The 26,627-nt window shown below is 39.6% G+C and overlaps 1 protein-coding gene across 1 annotated transcript in view; it reads left to right on the forward strand.

Annotated features, from left to right (window-relative positions):
• Positions 1-26,627, forward strand: part of JAKMIP2 (janus kinase and microtubule interacting protein 2) — a 166,218-nt gene that overhangs the window by 138,499 nt on the left and 1,092 nt on the right. Inside the window, exons 17-20 of the mRNA XM_027081692.1 lie at positions 3,071-3,139; positions 4,698-4,775; positions 7,542-7,745; positions 12,856-12,921. Of these exons, the coding sequence (XP_026937493.1) occupies positions 3,071-3,139; positions 4,698-4,775; positions 7,542-7,745; positions 12,856-12,921 (417 nt within the window). The remainder of the gene's footprint in view (positions 1-3,070; positions 3,140-4,697; positions 4,776-7,541; positions 7,746-12,855; positions 12,922-26,627) is intronic.

Genomic DNA, 26,627 nt, shown 5'->3' on the forward strand with positions numbered 1-26,627 from the left:
ATGGCCTTTTGGTTATGTTATTTCTTAAAAGACCTTAAGTGTTAGGGACACATACTGAAGTATTTCATGTGAAATATCTGGGATTTGCTCTTTTAAAAACTTCCACCCTTCACAATTTAATAACAGACCTTATCACTTTCCCTTTCCTCTTGTGATCAAATTAATAGCACCACATTGTCCCTAACATAGGTCTAGAATCCAGAATTTGGCAAGAGGGCCCCCTTGGAACTGGCCCTTACCTATTTCTCCAGCACCCCACTTCCTTCCTTGGTCACCAACCAAGGTCCAGCCATGCACAGATCCTTTTGGGGCTCCAGTCTCCTCTCTCCTCTCTTCTCTCTCCTCTCGCTCTCTGTCTCTCTATCACTCTATCTCTGTCTCTGTCTCTGTCTACCTCTACATATTTTCATCCCTTGGTCCTTTACACTGTTCCTTTTGTCTAGATTTTCTCTTCTTCCCTTTCTACCTTTGTCTGGCTAAATCTTAATCATTAGACCCTCCCATACATGGGGAAGCCTTCCTATTCACCCAAGCCCAGTTAGGTCTTCTCACTCTGTGTTCCCACAGTGACCTGTGCTTCTGCTACTATGGCTTTTAGCAACTGTAATACAACCACACTTTTTTTTTTTTTTTCTGTAGTTCACTAGACTCTACGCTCCACGAGGGCAACTCTGGAATCTGTTTTTCACTCTTTGTTTTCCTAGTTTTTCACACCAGAGCATCTCATCCAGTTGGAGTCATGAAGGACTATGATTCTTTATTGCAAGCGTTCCCTCAAGCTTCCTACTAAAAGCAGAAAGTACCCTATAGCACGTAGGAACTGTTCTAGTAAAGCTTTGACGTATTAGTTCGTGCCTCCACTTACCTCCTTTGCAAAACAGGTGTGAGGGGTTCGGATTAAACAATCAAGGGGTGATGCCTATGCGCTTAGCACTGTGATTGAAAGTGAGGAATCAGCTGAATAAGACACAAGCTTGTCCTTAAAATGCTCATGGTCTGTGCAATTGCCTTTTGTGCAAATCTTTGCAATTCATAAGCTAAAGTCACCTCCTCCCCCCATGTTTGGGATTCACAGATAAACATTTCTACCTCCAAGTAATTGTAAATATCATCTTGAACTTCCTGAGACCACACATTTGAATTATCTCTCTACCATCTGAGAGTGTGACCTTTAGCCAGAGGTTGAGCCTAGACAAATTTCCAACAAGGAAATCCTATTGTGACTTCGTATTAAAAATAATAAGAGCAGTGACCTTATGTGAGGACATGTTATGGGCCAGGGACTATGCTAAATAGTGTCTGTGCATTATCTCATTGCTCCCCACAACCACCCTATATTCATCCACTATTTTCATTTTATCTGTGAGAAAACTGTGGCCTGGGCTATTCATTCCTCATCCTGCATCATCCACGTAGTCAGAGTCGGGAGCCAACATACAAATCTATAGCTAAAGCCCATGACCGGACTACTTCACTTCACGGTTCTCTTAAAAACATAGTGTGGAATTTCCCTGGTAGCACGGTGGTTAAGACTCCGCATTCCCAATGCAGGGGGCCAGGGTTCGATCCCTGGTCAGGGAACTAGATCCCACATGCATGCCGCAACTAAGGAGCCCACGAGCCACAAGTAAGAAGCCCGCCTGCTGCAACTAAGACCCAGCGCAACCAAATAAGTAAATATTAAAAAAAAAAAAAACATGGTACACAAGAGAATTTGTTTCTCAATGGTAAATGGGCAGCCAGCAAGAGGAAGCATTTTAATAAAGCTTGATGGTACACAATTGCAATATGAGGGTGTTTACAAGAAACCCATGACTTTGGACTGAAATTTGTTTCATGAGGGAAGCCATGTGTATGCACAAGAGCTGAGAGATTAACACCTCTCCAGTCTCCACGGCCTTTTTTCTTTCCCCGTGTTCCTTACAGCCAAGGGGCTGTTGGATATGGTGGCCCCTTGTGAATACCAAGGCTTTAGTATATAGAAAAATGCTCAGTACACCACATAATTTATCACAAACAAAGAAGAAATAGTTGGTAGTGAGGCAAATTTCTAACAGTGTGGAAGTACAAAAATGAATGTTAACCAAAAACAAGAATGTATTGGTTACCTAGTACATGCAGTACACTGTCAGTAGGACCTTAGGTTTATTACATCCTTTAATCTTCACATTATTATTAATCCCATTTCACAGATAAGAAAGTTGAGGCTTAGAGAAACCAGGTAACAGTTCAAGGCCACATAGCCATGAAAAGCTAGGATTGGGATTAGACCCAAGGTAGTTGGCCTCTAGGACCCACACACTTAATTATTTGCCTAATTGCCTCCCTGAGGGATAAGCTTATGGTTAACTTGATGGAGACCCATTATAACAATTTATTCTCTGAAACCATATATGTGGTAGGCTCACACTATATTATTCAAAGTCTAAATTCATTCAGGGTATTGATCTGTGCTAATATCAACACCATCTAACAGAATGATATATTCTAAGTGTTAGGAAAGATAAGTTCTTTCTGTGTGATTTAAAATTTGTCTCCACTCAACAAAAATGATTCCTCAACATTTAGCTGTAATCAGTGTCATATACTGAAAAAAATGCCATTTCTCCAGTCTCACCTGGCCTTCTTTCTTTCATCATGCTCCCTCCAATCATGGAGAATTAGACATACCTTCTGCTTGGAACTTGCCCCTCATCTTTGCTTAGTCATCTCTGACTCATTCCTTACACCCAGTGCAATTGTCATTTCCAAGAAAGCCTCCCATGGTGTCCTCCAATGAGGGCAAAACATGTGTTGGTCTTATGCACCATCACAGCCCTAGTACCTAGCACATTGTCTCACACATGGTAGATATCAATGAAGGCTTTCGTTGAATGTAGAATGAATGAATGAGTGGAAATTTATAAACTTGTTTCTGAGCTAAGAGTTAAAATGTACCAAGTTTTCACTCCAATTCTTAGTCTGCTTCCTGAGATATAAGGGGAAGAGACACTAAGCAGCTCAGGAGGCAGCACCATTTACACCATGTCAAGCAATCATGTCAAACACTTGTGTCTGGTTTACCCCTTAGTGGATCCAGCAAATTGAAGGAGCAGAGGCTGCCCTGCACCAGAAAATGATGGAATTGGAAAGTGACATGGTGAGTAAAAATGAGATGTCAGAAAACAAAAGAAAAATTGACAAGACAAATGGAAAACAACTGTTTTCTAGCAGTTTTATCTGGCACGGATGGAAGTTTGTAGGCTTGCCATTATTTTGTGTATAGACTGTGAAACAGAATGCCCAGAAGTACCCCACAATTTCAAGTTATAGCCTCCAGAAATATCATGTTGTAATTTTGTAGTATTTCCAGAACTAATGCTGAAGAAAATCCAGTTAGGTGTTTTCTTTCTTAGGCTAAATAATTTTTCCACCAAATTGACAGAAATGATGGGTGTAACTTTGGTATTAAAAATCCCCAAGCCACCTCACTCCCATTAAGATGGCTACTATCAAAAAAAACCAACAAAAATCAGAAAATAACAAGTGATGATGAAGATGTGGAGAAACTGGAACCCTGTGCAGTGTTGGTGGGAATGTAAAATGGTGCAGCTGCTTTGGAAAACCGTATGGTTAGTGGTTGCTCAAAAAATTCAAAATAGAATTTCCATATGATACAGCAACACCACTTCTGGGAGTACACCCAAAATAACTGAAAGCGGGCTCTTGAAGAGAGATTTGTACACCTGTGTTCAAAGAGATTTGTACACCTGTGTTCAAATTTTAAAATAAAATTTATTTTAAATTGTGGTAAAAAAAACATGCAGCATGCAATTTGCCATCCTAAATTATTTATTTATTTATTTAGGACACACCAGGGTCCAAGTTCCCTGACCAGGGATCAAACCCATGCCCCCTGCAGTGAGAGCACAGAGTCCTAACCACTGGACCACCAGGGAAGTCCCCCATGACTCTTCTTAAAGCAGATGCCCACCCCCAACCCCCTGCCTCCACCACCCCTTCATAAGTCTTAGCGAGACAGGCAGATGGATAAATTGGTCTGTTAGTTGGTATGTGGATGGAGCAATATGTGTGGTTAACTTTGTGCCCACTCTCTAAATTATCTTTGTGTTTGCTAATGATACACCGATGAGTTTGAATAAATTGTTTTTTATTATACAACTTTGCTCTATTACATTTCATGACATTCTTACAAAAATATACTATCCCAGTATATTTACACAGATATATTTATTAGCATCTATAGCATTTATCTTGTCAGAAGTCTACCCTTAGGGACTTACCTGGCGGTCCAGTGGTTAAGACTCCGTGCTTCCACAGCAGGGGGCATGTGTTCGATCCCTGGTCGGGGAACTAAGATCCCACATGTCGTGCAGTGAGGCCAAAAAACAAACCAACAAACAAACAAACAAAAATCTATCCTTAATGACATACTCTTAAATTGGTATAGAAATCCTTTAAGACATTCCATGTGGATTGTTTGTTATATATTTTTTCTTCTTTCCATTGATTTGTACATTCCCTGTGTGAAACTATAAAAGTTGAACTATTTCCCTAAAAGACAAAATCTGTGACCCTACAAATACTAGTGATTTGTCTTACAGTGGAATTAGAGAAAACGCTAATCAATACAATTTATATATCACTTTCTCATTAACTAAGCTGACTCTATCTATTAATGTCGCCCTTTTTTCTAGGAACAATTCTGCAAAATCAAAGGCTATCTGGAAGAAGAACTAGACTACAGGAAACAAGCTCTCGACCAAGCATATATGGTAGGTACAACAAGCATTGGAGACACTCCGAGTGTTTACGATTACATGCTCTGGAGTAAAGCATCCTGTGTAATTTGTCATGTCATGTATTTGAATAGACCACAACGTGCAGCTCATTTATTCAGAGGTTTCCAGTTCTCATTCTAGAACAAATATATCTCTAGTTCTTTGCTGTTACAATACTCTTATAATAGTTAATAAATATTTCATTATACTTGATTATTTTTAAAAAATTGAATTGTGTTGTTAAATAATATTTAAATGAACAACAGATTGGATGGCAATGTAGATTAAAGAGAAATTTTATTAAATCAAATCTGATTGTTGGGGAGCCTAGTCTAGGGATACAATAATGATGTATTTAATGTGATACATATTTTTAATTCATTTATTTCTGACAACAACCCTAAGAGGTATAGGGAATATTATTATTTATATATTACATATGAGAAAATGAAGGCTTAGAGAGAGAAAGAACTTGGCCCAGCTTGGTACACAAGTAGGTAGTGTTTAGATCTGACTCCAGACATTGTGGCCTTAACTACCATCATCCAGCCACAGTAAGAATATATGGGTATGTATAAAATGGATAACTAATAAGAACCTGCTGTATAAAAAAATAAATAAAATTTAAAAATTAAAAAAAAAAAAGAATATATAGGGAAATGGGCTGTGCCTTTTTCTCTCCTCCAGAAGATTGTGCTGAAGGAGGAGCACATTTGATCCACCCCCCGAACCAAATTCATAAAGCATCATTCCTAATATTGGCCTACAGCTTGCACTTCTTCTCTCTGTGTGGACACCACCCTGCCCCCCACCGTAATACACTGTAATGACTCAAGAGAAAAAGAGGAACATTTTGAGGAGTTGCTAGTAGAGGTTTTTATAATGCTTTCCTGGAAGCAGCCTGAGTCACTTTTGGGAAAAGAGTGAAGCACTTAGCCCCTGCTTATAACAAAGATGAATTAGTACTCCCCACCCAAGATGAATAAGAGATTCTGAGCACTGACTGATGGGGAAAGGAGAGGATGAGTATTGGCCGCTGATTAGAGAATAAAGAAGGAGGTAATTTTTCCCTCCCTTCCTATCCTTTTAGCCTTGCCTTCTCTACCTACACACGGTAAGATTAAACTGCATGTGTGTGTGTTCCAGGACTGAAGACTCATTCAGATAATTATTAATATATTTAACTTTTAAGAGGTGAGACCTGCTTAGTCCAGGACAGGAGCTTGGAGAACATCCCTCACCAGGGCGTGTCCTTTCACCTATGTCAGAGTCACAGGGGATAAGATGATAGATTTTGGTAACTGTATCTGAAGCATGTGAAAGAAAAGAAAACTGGGATATAAGAAGCAGTAGACTCTTCATCTAAAAAAGAAAAGCCTCAAGGAAGCATTTTATAGCTAGAGCAACTATAAATCTCAGAGTATTAAAAAACAGACCAACTCCAAAGACTCTAGGCTATATTTCTCAATTTTTATTTTTATTTTTTTTTATTTTTTTTTTCAATTTTTATTTTTATAAGAAAAAAATGGAGACTATAAAGCCATCTTCAGAGGTGTGTCATGTGGAAGAGAGGTGGCATTGTGTGTGTGAAATATCTCCAATTTCAAGTATTTTATTCCAACTTGGACCACTTTTCAATGCTTATTTCTAAAAATATGGCCACCACGATAGATGTCTTTAAATATCTGTCAAATGAAAGAGAGAACAAACTTATTTTCAGCTACATTTGAGAATAGAAGGATATACAGTTATTATAACAAAGTAAGGACTTGCTAAAAATGAAAAGTATGTGACATGGACAGGATCCCAAGAAAAAGAACAAACTCTCCATCATTGGAGTAGTTCACGTATTGGCTAGATGATCCTTATGGCATCTTATAAAGGGGATCATCAAAAGGATATTTAAGCTGGAGAAGCTTTTTTTTTTTTTTTTAATTATTTATTTTTGGCTGAGTTGGGTCTTCATTGCTGCACGCGGGCTTTCTCTAGTTGTGGCGAGTGGGGGGCTACTCTTCGTTGCGGTGCGCAGGCTTCTTTTTTTATATATAAATTTATTTTATTTACTTATTTTTGGCTGTGTTGGGTCTACATTGCTGCGTGCAGGCTTTCTCTAGTTGTGGCGAGCGAGGGCTATTCTTCGTTGCGGTGCGCAGGCTTCCCTTGTTGTGGAGCACAGGCTCTAGGCAAGCAGGCTTCAGTAGTTGTGGCACACGGGCTCAGTAGTTGTGGCTCATGGGCTCTAGAGCACAGGCTCAGTAGATGTGGCGCATGGGCTTAATTGCTCTGTGGCATGTGGGACCTTCCCGGACCAGGGCTCGAACCCGTGTCCCCTGCACTGGCAGGCAGATTCTTAACCACTGCGTCACCAGGGAAGTCCCAGTGTGTGGGCTTCTCATGGCAGTGGCTTCTCTTGTTGTGGAGCACAGGCTCTGGGAGTGCGGGCTTCAGTAGTTGTGGTGCACAGGGTCAGTAGTTGTGGTGCGCAGGCTCAGTAGCTGTGGCGCACGGGCTTAGTTGCTCTTCGGCATGTGGGATCTTCCCAGACCAGGGATCAAACCCTTGTCCCCTGCACTGACAGACAGATTCTTAACCACTGCACCATCGGGATAGTCCCTAAGCTGGATAAGCTTTGAAATTTATTCTGTTGCTAGGATCCTGTGAGACTAAAATAATACATCCCTCCACATGTACACACATGTGTACATTCACACACCACACGTAAGATGCTAAATTCCAAGGTTTTCTAATTCTATTTGCCAGAGAATCCAGGAACTAGAAGCGACTTTGTACAATGCTCTGCAGCAAGAAACTGTTATCAAGTTTGGTGAATTATTAACTGAAAAACAGCAAGAGGAGCTGAGGACAGCAGTGGAAAAGTTACGGCGGCAGATGCTGAGGAAGAGCAGAGAGTACGACTGTCAGATTCTACAGGAGAGAATGGAGCTCTTACAGCAAGCCCATCAGGTGAGGATGTAGTCACTACATCTGTGTTGGGTGGTACTAAGAAAATGGGACCAAGTGCTCAGTACATAGTGTTGAGTATGAGTATGGAGAAGCCTGGGAGCTAGAAGCTATTTTCAAAGAGTAAAATAAGTAACTGTTGTTTTCCACCTACACTCAGAAACAGGACCCTGGTTTTATAATGAATTAATCTGAAGAGAATTGGCACTTCAGAAGCACTGTGTCATGCTACTGTTTTTGCGACTACTTTGTCATGAAACACCCCTTGAATCTCATGGAGCCTGATTATGTCCCTTATGCTGGGAAGGGACTCTCTGGGACTCAGTCCAGGACACATATAATGCTTCCCCGCTGTTACTCATCCCAGTCCATAACCTAGCCTGATCAAATAATCCGAAGAGGGTAAAAGGGAACAAGGACCTTTCTCTTTATTCCCAGAATAAACAGCAACAGCAACAAAGCATGGAAGCTGCCTCTTACTTACTGGCATGTGCTATAGGTCAGGAGCTAAACTAAGGGCTCTACTTCCATTGTTTCATTTAATCTTGGCAATAGCCCACTACTGTAAGTATTCTCACTATCCCAGCTTAAGAGATCATGATACTGAAGAAAAGAGTGCTTAGGTGATTGGCCCAAGATGACAGATAGTAAGCAACAGAGCCAGAATTACACCCCAGATTGGCCTGACTCCAAGGCCAGTGCACAGAAACATTGCACTGTGCTGTCTTCTACAGCTTGAATCATCTATAATTTATATGATTTATCTAGACCGGCAAGGCTCAAAATAAACACCCAATATTAACTTATAGCCAAAATTCTTAATTCCAACTATTTGTTCATGTCACAGATTGACAGGCAAAGACTAGGGTCCTGGTCAAAAAGCAGATTCTGAAATAATTCCAGAATTGAAAGTTCCAGACTAGGGTATTCGGTACTCATAAGCTGAAATAAGCAACTGGTACGAAATCCAGATGGGCTCTACGGGAGGTAAGAATCACGTGGTCATTAGAGATCAAGGTGAGTAGAAAAGGAACAGGGGTTCTTTGTTGTGGATCTTTACAGGCTAACAAATTACCCAAGTTAACAGGGAACTCTGAAGCCATTTTGTCCCAGAGATGATAAACACATGCATGTTTGTTTCACTGGTTCTTGAGATTCCATCATAAAGGTTTGGATTTTGACTCTGAAGAGAGTTTTAAAGCTTTCAATAATAGACTGTACGGTATCATTGCATTAATGCAAGCATTCTTTCCTTCTATAAGGGAATGAACATGTCCTCTGCATAAATTTCTCAGGCTGCAATAGCATTTAATTAATTTCAGCAAAGAAGGAGGTGTGTCATAGAACCGCAGAAGTGTTTATTTTTAAGATGGACAAATAGTTATCTAAATTTTTTTATGATTAAAGCCTTGTCAATGCTTTTGTGTCTCTTCAGTCAGCTAAGGTACTTCACTCCCAAAAGAGATGGTCCTGTTTGTTTTGTTTTAAGTTACCCAGTCTGAACTGTTAAGTACATTATATTTCTAAGCCTCAGAGAGTTTCATTGACATTTTCTGTCTCCCAACCAGATATTCATTAGAATATGCCTTTCCAGTTATTTCTTACTTTCCTTTCAATCAGTAGCTTTGATTTGAGAGAATTATTCCAGAAAGCATTGGCCAGGATTTGTCATATATAAGTTTATAATGCAGTCTAAATTCTAGAGCATATCACTAACCACTCATTAGACATTTCTGTTTGAATGTTTTAGAGTGAACTCAAATGAAACATACCTAAACACACATTCTTATCCTTATTTCTCCCTTCTCTCCCCATCTGCCTGTCTTGGTTAGTAGAGCTACCATATGTCAAAGCACTCAAGCTGAAAACCCTGGGGTCTCCCCTGTCCTTCTCCCCTTTTCTGATGTCATATTCTTCCTCAAAAGCCTCCATGACCCCAATTTCCAGTTGAGTCTAGTCGTGCTATCTCCAGGTCCTTCAGTAGCTGGCTACTCCTCCCCTAAAACCCAGATTTGAGACAATCGTCATAGCTTACCTTCCTCTCTGTTCATGCAGAACTCTTCCCGTACCCCTTAGGCCATGATTTCCCACCTCCAAGCCTTTGTTTTCCTGATTGCTCACCCCAAAATGTCTTTCAGAGTCTGCTGCACTTATCCAAATCTTCTCATTTTTCAGTTTAGATCCAGCTCTTCAGAATGCTCTCCCTGATGAACACAATGAACTACATACTACTGAAAAAATCGACATTCCATACCCTTTTCGTACACTCATTCAGAACCATTTATTGAGGGCCTGCTTGTGCTGGGTGCTGGGAATGTGATGGTGGAGAAAGACATAAAGGTCATTGTTCTCATGTATCCTACCGATGAAGAGGGAAAAAGCGACAGTGCAAATGAGCAATAGCCAGGGCAATTTCAGAGAGTGGCAACAAGTGCTCTGAAGATGTGTGCATGTGTGAGAGAGAGAGAGAGAGAGAGAGAGGGAGAGGGAGGGAGGGAGAGGGAGAGAATGAGAGTGAGTTTGGGAGTAGGATTAGCCACTCTAGACTGGCTGATCAGAGCAGGCCTCTCTGAAAATGTCGAAATCCCAAGAAATCAGCCACGCAAGGATTTTGGCGAGGTGTCCCAGAAGTTAGGGTCAGCAGGGGCTAAGTCTCTATCATGGGAATGTTTGGAATATTTAAGGAGCAGAGAGAAGGCCAGTATGGCAGGGGCACATGGAGCCAAGGGAAGGTGGTTATGAGATGAATCTGGAGAGGTGAGACAGGCCAAGGTCATGCTGGGCCTTGAAGGAGTTTGCATTTTATTCTGAGAGCAACTTGGCTAACTGTCCCTCTCCCTCTTCCTCGCCCCCTTAAAACTCAAGGACTGCCGTGATCATTTCACATTCTAAGAGTTCACACTGGCTGCTATAGGTGGATGTAGGATGCACAAGATTAGAAGCAGGAAGAGCCGGCAGTAACCTCTCACACAGTCATGATGGGGGACTTGGTGTACTTAGTAGCAGTAGAGACCAAAAGTCGTAGAAAAGGGATCTATTTTGGACTCCATAGAGTTTACTGTGAGACTGGATGGCAGGCTGGCAAGCAGATGGGACGGAAAAAGACATAAAGCCCTCAGCACACAGTGTAGCTTACCTAACTCATTGAATAAATATGTATACGCAGCTTCTTTGTGCTAAACACTGTACCGGGTGTTAGAGGTTGGCGATGAAGTTGTGCATAGTTTCGCCATTGTTTACTTTTTCTGCTTAATCTGTTTGTCCCTGTGTTTTACATTTTTTCTCCCCATCTGGATGTGATAGTTCTTTGAGATCAGGAACTAATTGATGCCTTGCCTGTATTCTCCGTCACATCCAGCACAGTCCTGAACATGTGAGAAGGTGCCCAACAAGCACAGGCTTGGTGGCTGCATAGATGCCATAGTAAGCTCATGATTTTATTGGTGTAGTGCTTGCCTCTACATCCAGCAGACATAAGAAGGAAGTTCTTGCACACTCAAGGTAGAAATAGCTAGCAAATTTATCCTTTCACTGTGTAGCTTTGGAGCATAAGCCGCACTATGGAAATACAAGCACACACATCACACACATTTATCATTCACTGTCACACACATCATGGTCACATAATTTCATGGTCCTTCTGACAAAACACACCCTCCTCTCCTGCACAAACCTCACCCTCTTTCCTTTAAAGCAGGATTTCCCAGTCTCTGCACTACTGACATTTGGGGCCTGATGATTCTTTATGGGGGTGGGGGGGTGGAGACTGATCTGTGTACTGCAGGATGTTTAGCAGCATCTTTGGCCTCTACCCCTTAGGTGCTAGTTGCACCCCTTCCCCCAGCTGTGACCAGTGATCACATGTGATTCAAAACTGTCCAGAAATTAGATAGTGGTGATGGTTGCACAACTTTGTGAATATACTAAAACCACTGAATATTACACTTTAAAATAAATTAACTAACTTTTTTAAATGTCCAGACATTGCCAGATGTCATCTGGGGTGCAAACTCACCCCCAGTTGAGAACCACTTTAGAGAGAGGAAGATATGATTTCCAAGTTCAACTGTTCTTTGTTCTAGCTTCCCTTTTGTCTCCCCACATTGCATTGTAAAACCTCTCCTTCTATATTATCACGTTGTTTAGCTTCCACTGTTTTCTTCTTAAACTCCAGTTCTCCATTTTCTAATTATTCCCAAAAGAGGCATTAAATTACAAGCTTGCCCTGTGTAACCCTGGACCATGAACATACAAGGCCTTTAGATTGCCAGAAGGAAATTTGAAGACTCTTTTCACTTATAAATTAGTCTATGTAATGTCAATTTCAAATCTGTGCTATTTAAATTACTGGAATTTTGTTATAGTTTACAGGTAATTTCAAAGACAGTTCTGGAACTTTTTTGTCTTCAGGATTACTTGTGTTATTCTTGTTATGTTTGGGGTTTTTTTTCCCCTCGTTTATCAGTTCCTTCTTTTGAATTTTTTTGAAGTGGATTTGCTACCTTGTTTTGTGAAAATTGGTCAGTCCTGTTTCGTGAGGAAATTCCACCCTGAAACAGATTTGAAATAAGGTTGGAAAAAAAAAAAAGGTAGAACAGAAACCGATGGGATAGTTGCATTTGTGTGAGCCAGTTTTAGCCATTTTTTAATGAGGTAATGAACAACCAAAAACCTTAATCAAATGGTTTACAACAAAATTTGTTTCTTGCTCTCTAGTTCTGGGACATACAGCTGTCTCTACAAGGATGTGGCTTTCCCACATCTCACTCCCACTCACGTTCCACTGGCCAAAACAGGTCTCCTGACCAAGCCCAAGGACAGTGGGGTGAAAATCATGCCTCTCTCACAGGGAAGGGATCTTCAGGGATAGATTGACCCAGAAGAGAAAGGGATGGCAAATATTTTTAAAATATAATCAGTGAAAATGATTTTCACTGTGAGTACGGGTAATTTTTGAAAAATGCAATAACCCACTGGGTATAGAAAAACGTATATGTGACATTTCCAGATGTTATGTTTTTATAGAAAGTTCTGTGTTTTAGTTTGGTGAATGATCTTCTTGTTTAACTTAACAGACTGAAAAGCTTCTTTTTCCCATCCCTTTCTTTTTCAGAGAATTCGTGACTTAGAAGATAAAACAGACATCCAGAAAAGACAGATAAAGGACTTAGAAGAAAAGGTACATGTGAAGTTCAATATGTATTTCAATCTTTATTTTTTAGATCAGACAATAATATTGTTTTCACTCACCGTGTTTTCTTTCTTCTCAGCTATTGTGTATCTTGTGTAGGCAGGTATAGTTACAGCAAACGTGAACTCTGCCTGTAGTCAGGCACCAGGATTCTAGCAAAGCTTCTGCCTTCAGTTACATTTTTGCCTTTTGTGTTGATTCCTGTCCTTTTCTATCAGTGTTTTCTTTCCTCAGTTTTCCCTTTCCCATCTTCACTTCTTTGCCAAAAGTTTCTTCTGAGTTTTGTTACTCTACGTTCCTCTTCCTTTTTAAAATCTTTTTAGTCCCTTTTTAAAAAAGTCTTTCCCATTATTCATAAAAAGCCCTTCCTCCTTGTGCTGCAATTTCACCTCAATAATACATTCAGAAATTTAGATTGACACATGAAAACTATGCCCTCATGTCACTTCCCCAGTGGTCTGAGAGAGGAACTGCTTCTTCCAAGTCAGCCAACACTTTTGGCAGGGGTGGGGGTGAGGTAAAGAGGGCATTTGGAATTGTGTGTGTTCTGGGAGAAGGGAGAGGGCTAGCGCAGGGATGCTCCTTAGCTGCAGTGAGTTCAACAGTCTTGCATAACAAAGAATTATCCTGCCTGCGATGCCAGGGGCACCCTGCCAAGGAACACAGCAGGGATGGCAAGAGGTGTTCTATGGAGTTCCAGTCTCATTGACTGGAAGTAGCAGCCTGAATCCCTGTGTTGCGAAAAAGCATGGTTGTTTTGCAGTATCTCATGGGCACCCAAGAAGCAAATAGCAAACCACCTGCCATTTCTGAGATAGTGATTAGAATTTGGTTCATTCCAAATGGCTTTTATCGTTGCCCTTATGTGAGCTCAAAGGCCACTGGTAGGGTCCAGTAGCCAAACAATCAGCCACCTAGATTCTTATGTAGTCTGGGTCTTCATGTACTTATTTGAGCTTGGGTAAGTGACTTTACCCACTGTGTCTAAGCCATATCTATTCAATAGGGATGGTAACACTCACCCTCACCTCCTCTCATGGGTTCCATGAGGAAAAAAATGAGGTCACTTACATGAAAATTAGGAAATACTAAAAAAGTATAAGTCAAATTAAAGTATATTTTTTAAAATTTCCAAATGTAAAGTTACATATCTTATACAAAATTTTAAATTTGAATTTTCCTCTTTTCCAAACTGTGCTATTTAGTTCTTCAGGGTAAGAGTGTAGTAAACGAAAAGCTGCATCTAATTTCCCAGTGTTTGGCAGAAAGACCCATAGAAAGCAGGGGTTGTCCACAGTTTCCCTGGCTGTCAAAGGACACACCTGCTATCTTCCATTTTCCACGTATTTAAATGGCTACCCTTGGTCCTAGTCAGTCTCTCTGCTAATTTGTAAACAGTCCTGGGGTGGCTCAAGGAGGAAGCTGCCAGCTCTTCCCCAGAAACTTCGTTCAGTTCAGTCCCCACTTAACTGAGGAAAAACAAACAAACAAAGGAATTTTCTAACATCTAGTCAGGTCACCACCCTCGCCAAATTAAATGTGAACTTTTCATTTTACAGGTCTGAACTTCCTGAATATTTATGATAATAGGTTAATGTACTTAACAGAAAATGACAATTATTTAACTATCAAAGCAGCACACTCCATATGTAGTACCAAACTAAGCCACTTCAAAAACAATCCAGTTGGTTTTTGATTAGCGGTTAGAATGACAGATAAGGTTTATAAAGTACCTTCTCTTCACTTGACCTCAATTCTACTCATCCACAAGCATAGTGAAAAGGCTAAAGATCACTTATGTCAGGGATAGTCTTCATTCTTTCCCCTGGAGTACTTGAACGCCTTCTCAGGGTACATACAATATTCCTTCTTTGTTCCTAATTCCCATGCACCTGAGTATAAATCAGGTGATAAAAACAAACATAGCAAAATTGCTTCCCACGTGCCGCTCTTCACCATCCAAGGCACTTCCACATTCATCATCTCATTTGATGATGAATTATCATCATTCATTAAAATTATTATTATAATAAATAATAATTATTATAATTAATTATAATTATCCTGAGGAACATACCACAGATATTATGTTCCCCTTTTATACAGATAATAAAACAAAGGCTCAGAGACATTAAACGACTTTCCCCAAATCATATAACCAGTCTATGGCAAATCAAGACCAGAGGTCAGGTATCCGACCCTAAGTGCCACAGCCTGCCTACCACATAGCATGGAATTTAGACTCTCATTGTAAATCAAGTGATGGGTGTCCCCTCATGCCCAGAGAGGTAGCTCTGACACCGGACCTTCTCATGGGAATAGTGGAAGCCTTCCATTCCTCTCCTCCATCCACTCCTGTTCCATGTGCCATCCTATTACTATCCATCTTCAAGGAATGGGAAAAAAAAAGACAGAGTTTCTGCTTTTCATAGTACTAGACCAGTCACTAATACATGGCTCTTCACACCATGTCTATAACTTGTTCATGCAATTTTGCCACAGGGAAGCAAGAGCCTTATATGTATGGCATTAAAGGAAATATGCAAATAATGTGCCCAACATGAGACTGCCATACAGGACCCTATTCAAAAATGTCATGACCAGCAGAAGGCTCCTGAAGTGTGATAACAAGGCAAAAGACTTCATGACTCTGTAAATCACCGAGGAAATCAGTATTCGAAAAAACTGATCTGACCTATGACATTTTATAATTAGTATACAGTTGGTTTTCTACCAGTGCTACACAAGCATGTTTTCCATCCAAGTATCTGCTTCTCTGGTGAAGGTTCTTGGTGAAGAGAGAAATATCGGACTCCATTTAACTTCTATGAGTCAAATAAGGAGAAATCTATCTCAGAAGCATGACAGCCTGGAGCGGCAGCATCCATTCACTGTGTGTAGTTACCTCTGATGAATAAGCATAGTTCATACCAGTAGGAGGACCACATATCCTCACTCAACCAGGACAGACCCAGGTTATACCTGTTGCCCTGACGTAATTACTAATACAATTCCATTTCCCTCTGAGGAGTGCCCCACTGTGGATAAGTGATCATATGTTTACCCTACAGATTAACACCTTAGTCCTAAAACCTAACACGTTAACCAAATAATGATAGCATTGAGTGATTGTGTACACTTTGATCATTTTTAATTTTTTAAGTTACCCTCTCAACACATTAAAAATAGAGACAATAACATGTAATAGAGTAGGACTTGGAAGGTCTAACCTCTAGGCTTCACTATACCATCAGATTATAGGCAATTAGACTATTGATTAACTGCTCTGTGCTTATTTTTCTTACTTATAAAATTAGGAGCTTAGGCCGATGGCCTGTTAAGACCCTCTCAGAGTTCTAAAATGTATCAGTCGATGTTAGTTGAACACCAGTTATTCATTGCATTGCTTTACCAGTGGATAAATAAAAGGTATGGTTTTTTGAAATAAAAGGTGTTTGGTGTATATATGAGAAATGGTCAGATTTGAGCAAAGTGGAAAAGCTGAGGTTTTGTACGACCTGAATGGCAGTACAGAAATTCAGATTTACATAATCTTCTTCTTTTTCTTCTGCAGTTTCTGTTTCTATTCTTGTTCTTCTCTCTTGCCTTTATTCTATGGCCTTGATGTCAAGGTGCCTCTTACAGGTAAGATTCCATTTAATTCTCAAAATGTGCTTCTAAGAGGTATTTGATAAGAAGGATGCTGCATATAGTTACTATGCCCATGTTTTTTTTAAAAAAATACACTGGGTATTTAAATGCCATAAAATGAGAAATAGATCCAATCCATTTGGGTGATTATTAAAGAAATGAAGCGACCATGAAGCATGATGGAAATCAAGAATTTTTTTCTAGCTAACTGTCTTGCTCTGGGAAGTCATCATGTCTGTGGATCTGTGAATTCTCATTGTAGCCCCTCATTACACTGAAAGAGTCGTTTCTGTATCTGCAAAGTAAAAAAATATGAGTACGTTTTTAGTCTCTCTTCCAGGTTGAAAATTCTGCTTCTGTAAATCTAACAAGTTAAAGATGACTGATTTTTTAACCCTTTTTCCCAGTCCCTCTTCATCAGGACTCAGGAAAAAAGACTGTTTAGGGAAATTGGATCTTGTTTTAAAATAAGATAGTTTTCAATGTCAATTTAGAAAAAAATGAAGACTCACTATTATTATATTATCAAGTCAATTTCTTATGAATACAAGTATAAATCATCTTAGACAGTGATTCCCAATGCTATTAAAAATACAGATTCCAGGGCTTCCCTGGTGGCGCAGTGGTTGAGAGTCCGCCTGCCGATGCAGGGGACGTGGGTTCGTGCCCCGGTCCGGGAAGATCCCATATGCCACGGAGTGGCTGGGCCCGTGAGCCATGGCCACTGAGCCTGCGCGTCCGGAGCCTGTGCTCCACAATGGGAGAGGCCACAACAGTGAGAGGCCTGCGTACCACAAAAAAAAAAAAAAAAAAAAAAAAATACAGATTCCAAAGCCTTACCTCCGATTTAATGAAGCAGATTACTAGACGTGGGGATGAGACAGAGGGTGAGAGAGGTGGAGAGTAAAGATTGATCTATATTTTTAACAAGCATACCAGGTGATTCTGATGTCTACCCAGGTACAGAAACCACAAACCTTAACACCATTATTTAAAAATAAACAAGGGCTAGCTGCTATTCTAAATCTGTTTACCATGGTGTGTGTCCACCTTGATTATCCTATTAAGTTATATCATGCAGGGATCTTTCGTGGACCTCACGTTACTTAACATTTTCTATAACAGGTTGAAAAATGGAAGAGAGACACTTTCTCTCTCTGTGGGTATCAACTCTGTTACCTGGATGTGAAACAGAAAAGCAAAAGTACTTTAACATGACCTTGATACAAGGAAGGAGTGAAGCAGATATCCCCAGAAAGTTGTATCCTCATATACCCAACTCCCTGGCTTTATTCCTTCCTCCAAAAGATTTTCTTTTCAGACTGAAAATTATCCTCTGTCTGACAAGAAGAGTAGTAACCTTGCAGCACATAAAGAAGAGGACTTAGTTTCTTAAACTGAATGAGAATATCTAAAGAGAAATAGGTGAGATTCTCTAGGAAAGGATCAAAATGGCCAGAGCATGAGAAAACAAACAGCCCTCCCATCCCCCAAATAACAGTCAATCAATCAATCAATCAATGAGGCAAATAAAGTTCATTGAGACACAAGTACTACATGGTAGCGTAGGGAAGAAAAATCAAACTTATACATAAATACTAGCTAGGAAATGAGTAGGCTTGAACATTAATATTAATAATGACTAACAATTACATGCTAGGTGCTGTTCTAAGCAATAGATACATTAATCCTCACAAAACCCCCTAGAAAGTAGGTGTTGCTTTTATTTCTTTTTTTAAAAGTTGGAGAAACTACAGCATGTGATTCTCCCAAGACCATATACCTACAGTGGGCAGGACTAGGATTTGTACCCAGACAGGCTCACACCAGAGTCCACTTTTAACACCATTCTGCCTCACAAATGAAAGAGGGCCTTTCTCTCACATTTTGAGCATTATTTACATTCATATATATCAGCAATCAGAGGGGTCCTGTCTACAATCTGTGTACTACTACATAGCTCTTGGGTTTTGAAATTGCAATGTGCTCATCTCCATACCTTTTCCAATTTTTTGTAACTCCTCGAGGGATATAAAAAATTTGATTTGCTTTTCCTCCAGAGGCGTGCGTGATTGACACTTAGGAATGGTCAAATGAAAAAATGCAATTATAATTAATAATATAGCAAATTAATGTGGCAGTGAATCTGGGTAGTAAAAATATGTAGAGGAAAAAGGCTGAGTAGAGTGTACAGCTTTGAAGTTAACTCTAGTGTTAAGTTTGAATCCTGCCATATACTAGATATGTCACGGTAGGTTTAGACCAAGATTAGGTTTCCTATTCCATAAAATGGTTATAATTATATTAACTCCAGCATGGCATTATGTTGAAAGAATTAAATAAGATTATACATATAAAGGATTTGCCACATTGACTGGCACATGGTTCAGTAATCAGCAACTCTTAGCTATTATAAAAAAGAAAAAAAAAGTTGGCTATCACATTTACTGAGTTTGCAAATATACAAGTTTGAAAATAAAACCTCTAAGTACTGCCGAGTAGTTTACTACCTAAACCAAAAGGAGTAGTTACCTTTTCATCTCTTCTTTTCCGAGAATAATCTGGATTTCAATAATACAAGGGAATAAAACGTTACTGGAAAGTGATTAATGCCACTTATATGTCCAAAGCAGGCAAGAGAGAGGTAGGAGGAAGTAAGGAAGAAAAGTGCTTTCTTATTGGCGGGTAGTAAGAGCATGCTGCAAATAACCACAAAAATATTTTTCCTATTAAATTAAAGATTTATATTCTGCTCTAAACCTAAGACTAACTTAAATTGCATATAAAGATAGCCTCCTTAAAATGAAATGACTTATGCTTCTTTCCTTGTAGCAATTACCTAAGTCATTCTTGTCAGTGATGAACTAGAAGCTGCTGAAGGCTCCTAACTCCTTACTGCTTTCAGTGGTTGCTGACTAAATAACTCCGTTCACGCGTTATTGTGGGACTTTTACCTTAAGTAGGGGAACCCCACATAGTTTCAGGAGATACCATCTGCTCATGCATTCATTTTTTCCTTCCAGTTTTATTGTGATATTATTGACATACAACACTGTATAAGTTGAAGGTACACAGCAGAATGATTTGACTTACATACATCGTGAAATGATTATCACAGTAAATTTAGTGAGCATCTACAGAATTAAAGAAATAGAAAAAAATTTTTTTCTTGTGATGAGAACTCTTAGAATTTACTCTCAACAACTTTTATATATAATATACAATCACATTAATTATATTTATCATGTTGTACCTAATATCCCTAGAACTTATTTATCTTCTAACTGGAAGTTTGTACCTTTTGATTGTGCATCCAGTACCTCTTCCCCCTACCCCTCGCCCCCAGTAATCACAAATCTGATCCCTTTTTCTATGAGTTTCTTTGCTCGTTTTTGAAGTATAATTGACCTATAACATTGTTAGTTCCTGTTACACAACATAGTGATTCGATATTTCTGTACATTTCAAAATGACCACCACAATAAGTCTAGTTACAAGCTGCCATACAAAGATACTACAACTTATTGACTATATTCCCCACATTGTACATTTCATACCCAAGGCTCGTTTATGTTGCAACTGGAAGTTTGTACCTCTTAATCTCCTTCATGTATTTCTTTCCTCCAAGTATTCTGTATTTTTATTCTAATAAATAGTGTACCACTAATTCTTCCATGTTAGACACTTACACAGGAAGGCAAAGGAAACAAGAAAATGAGAGGAGTGCAGAAATAGCTATCACCAGGTTAGTTGTTACATCCAGGTTACAATGACCATTGAAAATCCTCCTCTTCTGAGGAGGGATGGATTAGTGAAGAACAAAACAGAACCAGCTTTGTTCATTTTGAAGTTGGGAAGACCAGACAGAGCACAGGTGAGCGTGATTCTTCATCCACATATTCTAGTTCATTTTTAATGATACTTCTCTGGTGTCAACCATGAATTTTTGAACTTGATAGCTCAATATTTTCGCTTCCTGTCTAGTAACATAAACCATGTTAAAAGGCACATAATATTGCGTTGTTGTTCTGGTCCCAAAAAAACTTAACAATAAATGCTGTATTATAAAAACAGCCACAGCTGATTAGTTACAAATTCTCCATTAAAATATACGAATGTTTATTTCTTATTACATTTACATTTTTTTCAATCCCTCTTCCCACTAATGCCTATAGGTAACATGTGAAAAACAAATGGCAGTTGACCAATATCTACAATATACGTTGTTTAAAATCGGAGAATTTTGCTCCTTGTTCTTTTATATTGGTAAAAGAAGTCCATTTGATGCAGCATTATATGCTAGCTAATCAGCCCTTCCTTTATGTAAACATATCCATTAGCCTTTATCTAGTCGTATTAAAATTGTTTCCCTATCCGTCTCACACATTAGACTGTTAGTAAAGCATAGGGTAGGGCCTATGCTGTATTCATCTTTGTATCTTCAGTGTGTACAACAGTGCCTTATATATACTTAGGTGCTGAATAAATTTTAAATTGACAGATGGACTGAAGGGCAGATGTATGAATGAATAACTAGCTGGGTAAATGAAGGTGAAAGCAGATTTGTGACCTGTTAGATCAGGGCCCTGGATAGCATAGTAATGTAACACCAAGATAACTATCCAGTTTGTTCTTTATATGTCGTTTGGAGAATAACTTAAAGAATGAGTGAACAGAGGAAAGAATACATCAATATATTCTCCCCCAGCTCCACAGGGGTGATATCTTACTTATTGGAGTCAGTGCTTCTCCTCAGACACTCTCATAACTCACTCTTCATACAGCAGCCCGAATGAGTTTTAGGAAACACCAATCTAATCATGCCCCCTTCCTGGGAAAACATCACCATTAGGGTCAAATCACGGTTCCTTAATGTGGCCAAAAAAGCCCTGTCTGATCTAACTACAGACTAACTGAGGCCTCGTGTTGTTCCAGGATTTCCCTTGATGAGCTATACTCCCTTCTGCCTACCACAGAGGTCTGCCCATTCAGCCCTTGTGTGCAGAGTAGAGTCAGTTCTCTATGTCCACAGGTTCCGCATTCTTGGATTAAACCAACTGTGGATGGAAAATATTCGGGAAAAAAAATTCCAGAAAGTTCCAAAAAAGCAAAACTTGAGTTTGCTGCATGCAGGCAACTAGTTACATAGCATTTCCATTGTATTAGGTATTGTAAGTAATCTCGAGGTGATTTAAAGTATATGGGAGAATGTGCATAGGTTATATGCAAATACCACACCACTTTATATAAGGGACTTGAGCATCCTTGGATTTTGGTGGGAGGTCCTGGAACCAATCCCTCATGGACACGGAGGAACAACTATACTTTTTGTGCTGCTTTATCTAGTGAACACCTTCTCACTCATCCTTCAGATCTCAGCTCACTTGTGATTCCCTCAGGGAAGTCTTCCTAGATTTCACTCCCAGTCAAATGTTATATGCATTTGGAGTTTTGGGTTTGGTTTTGTTTTGTTTTAATTACTGCCTCTCGCCTTCCTTACATATAAAGTTCATGAGGGCAAAGACCATAGATGTTTTCTTTACTCTTGTATCTCAAATACCTAGACAGTGTCTAGCACATAGTTGACAATCAATAAATGCATTTTTAATGATAGTAATGATACTATAATAAGGAAGAGGACATCCTGTTTTGCAGTTGAAAAAGTACATTTCATGTCCATTATTTTATGTAATACTTACAACAGTTCTGGAAAATAGATACTATTATACCCCTCCAAACATTAATTTCCTAATTAAAAATTAGCAAGTAATAGCATCTACTATTTTTCTGAGAATTAAGTAATATTATATAAGTAAAGTAACCAATATAGTACCTAGCCCATAGAAAGGATCATTAAAAGCCAAGTTCCTAGGACACACCAAGCGTTCTGTTTTAGATCATGCATTCTGAGACGTGCTTCCCTCTACCTGGACCACATTTCCAACAGCACCATCAACTAGTTAATGTCCATTTGTCCTTCCCATCTCATTGTAAAATTACGGACTCAGGGAAGCCTTCCTTGATCCTCTAGCTTCAGTTAAGTTTCATTCAATATTTTTATCTTCTTTACTAGGATTCTCAAGGACCAATGATCTAACAATCCTCCATACCAGTTTCCTCATCTATAAAATGGAAGTAAGAATAACAGCTACCATTTATTGAATACTGTACGATAAGTTGTATATAAGGGTTGATAGATTGAAAAGTATTGGGAATGGCCCTTAGGGTCCCGGATGGTACAGTATAACTGGTTAGATGGTGGTACCCTTTACCACGAAAAGCATATGTGGAAGTCAGGAATAGGGCGTGATTGCTGTTCATGAGTTTTGGCTATTTGTCATAACCAGAGAACAGGAGTTAGCTACCGTTTGTTAATCAATGTGCCTCTAAGTACGTGGTCCATAAAGGATCTGAACCAACTTCTAACAGTTAGAAGACTCTAAAGAACAGTGAACATAAGTAGCCTATCCATTGATCTCGGCACATATTTGCTAAGTTTCTTCTGTGAACTGAGCAATGCAGCAATACTAGAGTCAGAAGTCAGAAATGACATCACTTCATTCATCAACTTAGAGTCTGGTGGCATGTCGTAAACTCTCAGAAGGGATGACTGCAGTCACTGTTTTACAGAGGAGGAAACTAAAGCTCAGCGCTGTAGAGCAATACATTCAAAAGAATCCCTGAGGTTTTGTAATATCCAGAAGGGCCTTCTGAATCAAAGATGGATTTGTATTTTATACAGTTTTAGTTATAGCATACTGACCTTTAGGTCATTGAAAATGGGTCATGTGTGGTGACGCATTGGATACTACTTCAGTTATTCATAATGCCTGTTTGAATAAACCTGGCTTTGCTGTAGAAATCATAGTTCCTTTTATAGATACTCAATTTGCAGAAATTTAACATTCTGGGAGACTACCTATAAATCCATTTGTTTTTTAAAACCAACATGGTTTTACTCAAATGATGGGCTTTACTTCAGTTGTGATGGGGAGAAATGGTGCATATGTGCTTTGAAACAGAATTTAGGATTTATCTCTGAGGTTATATAAATTGAAAATTTGCAAGTAAAAGACTTTTATGTTACATATTTATTTTATATATAAAAACACACTGGGTGTGTGTGTGTGTATGTATATACATATATATTTATAGAGAGAGCGTGCACGCGCACACAGACACACACACACCTTAAAGCATCTTTTATACACATTCAGATTAGTTCTCTTCTTTACCAGGGATTATGGGAATCTTATAGGTGTAATGAGTTGTTTGAGGCTCTCATCTCAGTGGGATGTAAGTCTGAGTGCAATCTATTTTTTTTTAATAAATTTATTTATTTATTTTTGGCTGCGTTTGGTCTTCGTTGCTGCGTGTGGGCTTTCCCTAGTTGCGGTGAACGGGGGCTACTCTTCGTTGCGGTGCACGGGCTTCTCACTACGGTGGCTTCTCTTTGTTGCGAAGCACGGGCCCTAGGCTCGTGGGCTTCAGTAGTTGCAGCACACGGGCTCAGTAGTTGTGGCTCGCACCCTCTAGAGCGCAGGCTCAGTAGTTGTGGCGCACGGGCTTAGTTGCTCCGCGGCATGTGGGATCTTCCCGGACCAGGGCTCAAACCCGTGTCCCATGCATCGGCAGGCGGATTCTTAACCACTGCGCCACCAGGGAAGCCCTGCAATCTATTTTTATCAAAACAAGGCTTTCACTTATTTCCCTCTCTCATCCTTTAATTAAATCTTAGGTTGGTTCCCCAGTTTGTTTTCCCCAGTCATTTCCAGTTCTTGAAAGTCTAGCCTAATTTAAAAATTCAGCTTCCGTCTCTGCTTCATCTCATTTCTTCCCTTATCCCCATGGTGAAGGAGGTGCATGAGCTGGCTCTAAGAGGTCTCTTCCTCTGCCCTCTGCAAGGTTCAGCTCTTCTGGAGGGCAGGGAAGAGGAAGAAGGAAGATGATCCATGCCTCTCAACCCATGGGCAGTGGTTATGGCCCCCTCCCTGGTGGTTGAAGCTGTTTTTCTGGCTATTACTGACCAGTTCTTGTTGTATTTTCTATGAGAGGTGATGGGGCCATTTGGAGGGTCATATGTGTGAATTCTTTAGAAGCCCATTGCACTATCCCCTGCCTGGCTGGGGCCCAAGCCCTTCCACTGAGACTCTGGCTCTCGTCATTGGTGGTACTGGCCTCAGCTTCTTGTTGGGAAGGAAGTTACTGCCCCGTCTCGCCTTGCCATTCCTCTCCAGTTCTCTGCCTAGATAGACAAAGGAGGATGAGAAATAGATGAGCATTGCTCTGTGTTTGAGCAATAGAATGCAAGTCTCCTTTGTGCCAGCACCACCTTTTAGCACCCTCCCCTCCCTCCCACAGTGTACTTTCATCCCAACCACTGCAGTTCCTTCCCACTGGTTCTCTTCTGTGACTCGGTCACTCTTTCATCTCAGTCTAATCTAGTCTTTGGAAGTAGACAAAGTGGCTCTGCAAATACAAGTTCGAAATATTTCGAACTTGCACCTATGGCACCTATGGCAGGAATTTCTTTGGCAAATCTCTAATTTGCCTCTGTATGGTGGACTGGAAGCATCCTTAAGGTACTACATGCCCCCTTTTCCACCACTTTGGATCTTGGTCACTATTTCTAGAGTGCCAGTAAAATCCTGCTACAGAATTAGTACCTTTACCTTATAGACAGGGAAATTAAGCCTTGGAGAATTTAAATGACTTTTCCATGGAAATCCCATTTTCTCCATCCATGCCATTCACATTCTAAAGGCCATGTCCTTAGGCAGCACGTGGTAACATGTGCTCTGTGCCATTTTCTGGCTTTTATTGGAATAGCATATTATGTCCTAAACTTCTACCCAAGCAAAAACCCAGACACATGGACTTAAAGAGGAACAGAGCTAGGAGACTTGACTGGCATAGCCCAGGGAAATACCTTTTCAGAGATACTCTGAGACCAAACAGGAAATCTGTGTGGCAAAATTCCCAAGGAATCCTCAGGTCAGGGCCTTGGGGTAGAGACCATCTGCCATTAAATACAATTGTTGTGACATAAAAGTAAGTCACTGTAAAACATAGATAGACCGGCTTTTAAAATAGTATCTTATGCTACTGACAAGGGCTTAATTTCCAAAATATACATACAGCTCATACAACTCAACAACAAAAAAACAAAGCGACCCAATCAAAAAAACGGGCAGAAGACCTAAATAGACATTTCTCCTTTCTCCAAAGAAGACATACAGATGGCCAATAGGCACATGAAAAGATGCTCATCATCGCTAATTATTAGAGAAATGAAAATCAAAACTACAATGAGGTGTCACCTCACACCAGTAAGAATGGCCATCATTAAAAAGTCTACAAATAACAAATGCTGGAAAGGGTGTGGAGAAAAAGGACTCCTCTTACACTATTAGTGGGAATTTAAATTGGTACAACCACTAGGGTTGTATGAAAGTTCCTCAAAAAAATAAAAATAGAGTTGCTGTATGATCCAGCAAATTCAAAAATATAAATGCATCCCTATGTTCATAGCAGTACTATTTACAATAGCCAAGACATGGAAGCAACCTAAATGTCCATTGTCAAATGAATGGATAAAGAAGATGTAGTGTGTATATATATATATATATATATATATATATATATATATACACACACACACACACACACACAATGGAATATTACTCAGCCATCAAAGAAGAATGAAATAATGCCATTTGCAGCAACATGGATGGACCTAGAGATTATCATACTGAGCAAAGTAAGTCAGAAAGAGAAAGACAAATACCATATGGTACCACTTATACTTGGAATCTAAACATATCTATGAAACAAAAACGGACTCACAGATATAGAGAACAGACTTGTGTTTGCCAAGGGGGAGGGGTTAAAGGGAGGAAATGAATGTGAGTTTGGGATTATCAGAGGCAAACTATTATATACAGGATGGATAAACAACAAAGTCCTACTGTATAGCACAGTGAACAGTATTTAATATCTGTGACAAACCATAATGGAAAAGAATATGAAAAAGAATATATATA

The sequence above is a fragment of the Aethalodelphis obliquidens genome, unplaced genomic scaffold, assembly GCF_003676395.1.
Source record: "Aethalodelphis obliquidens isolate GAN/ISIS:26980383/991018 unplaced genomic scaffold, ASM367639v1 scaffold45, whole genome shotgun sequence".
NCBI classification, from domain to species: domain Eukaryota; kingdom Metazoa; phylum Chordata; class Mammalia; order Artiodactyla; family Delphinidae; genus Aethalodelphis; species Aethalodelphis obliquidens.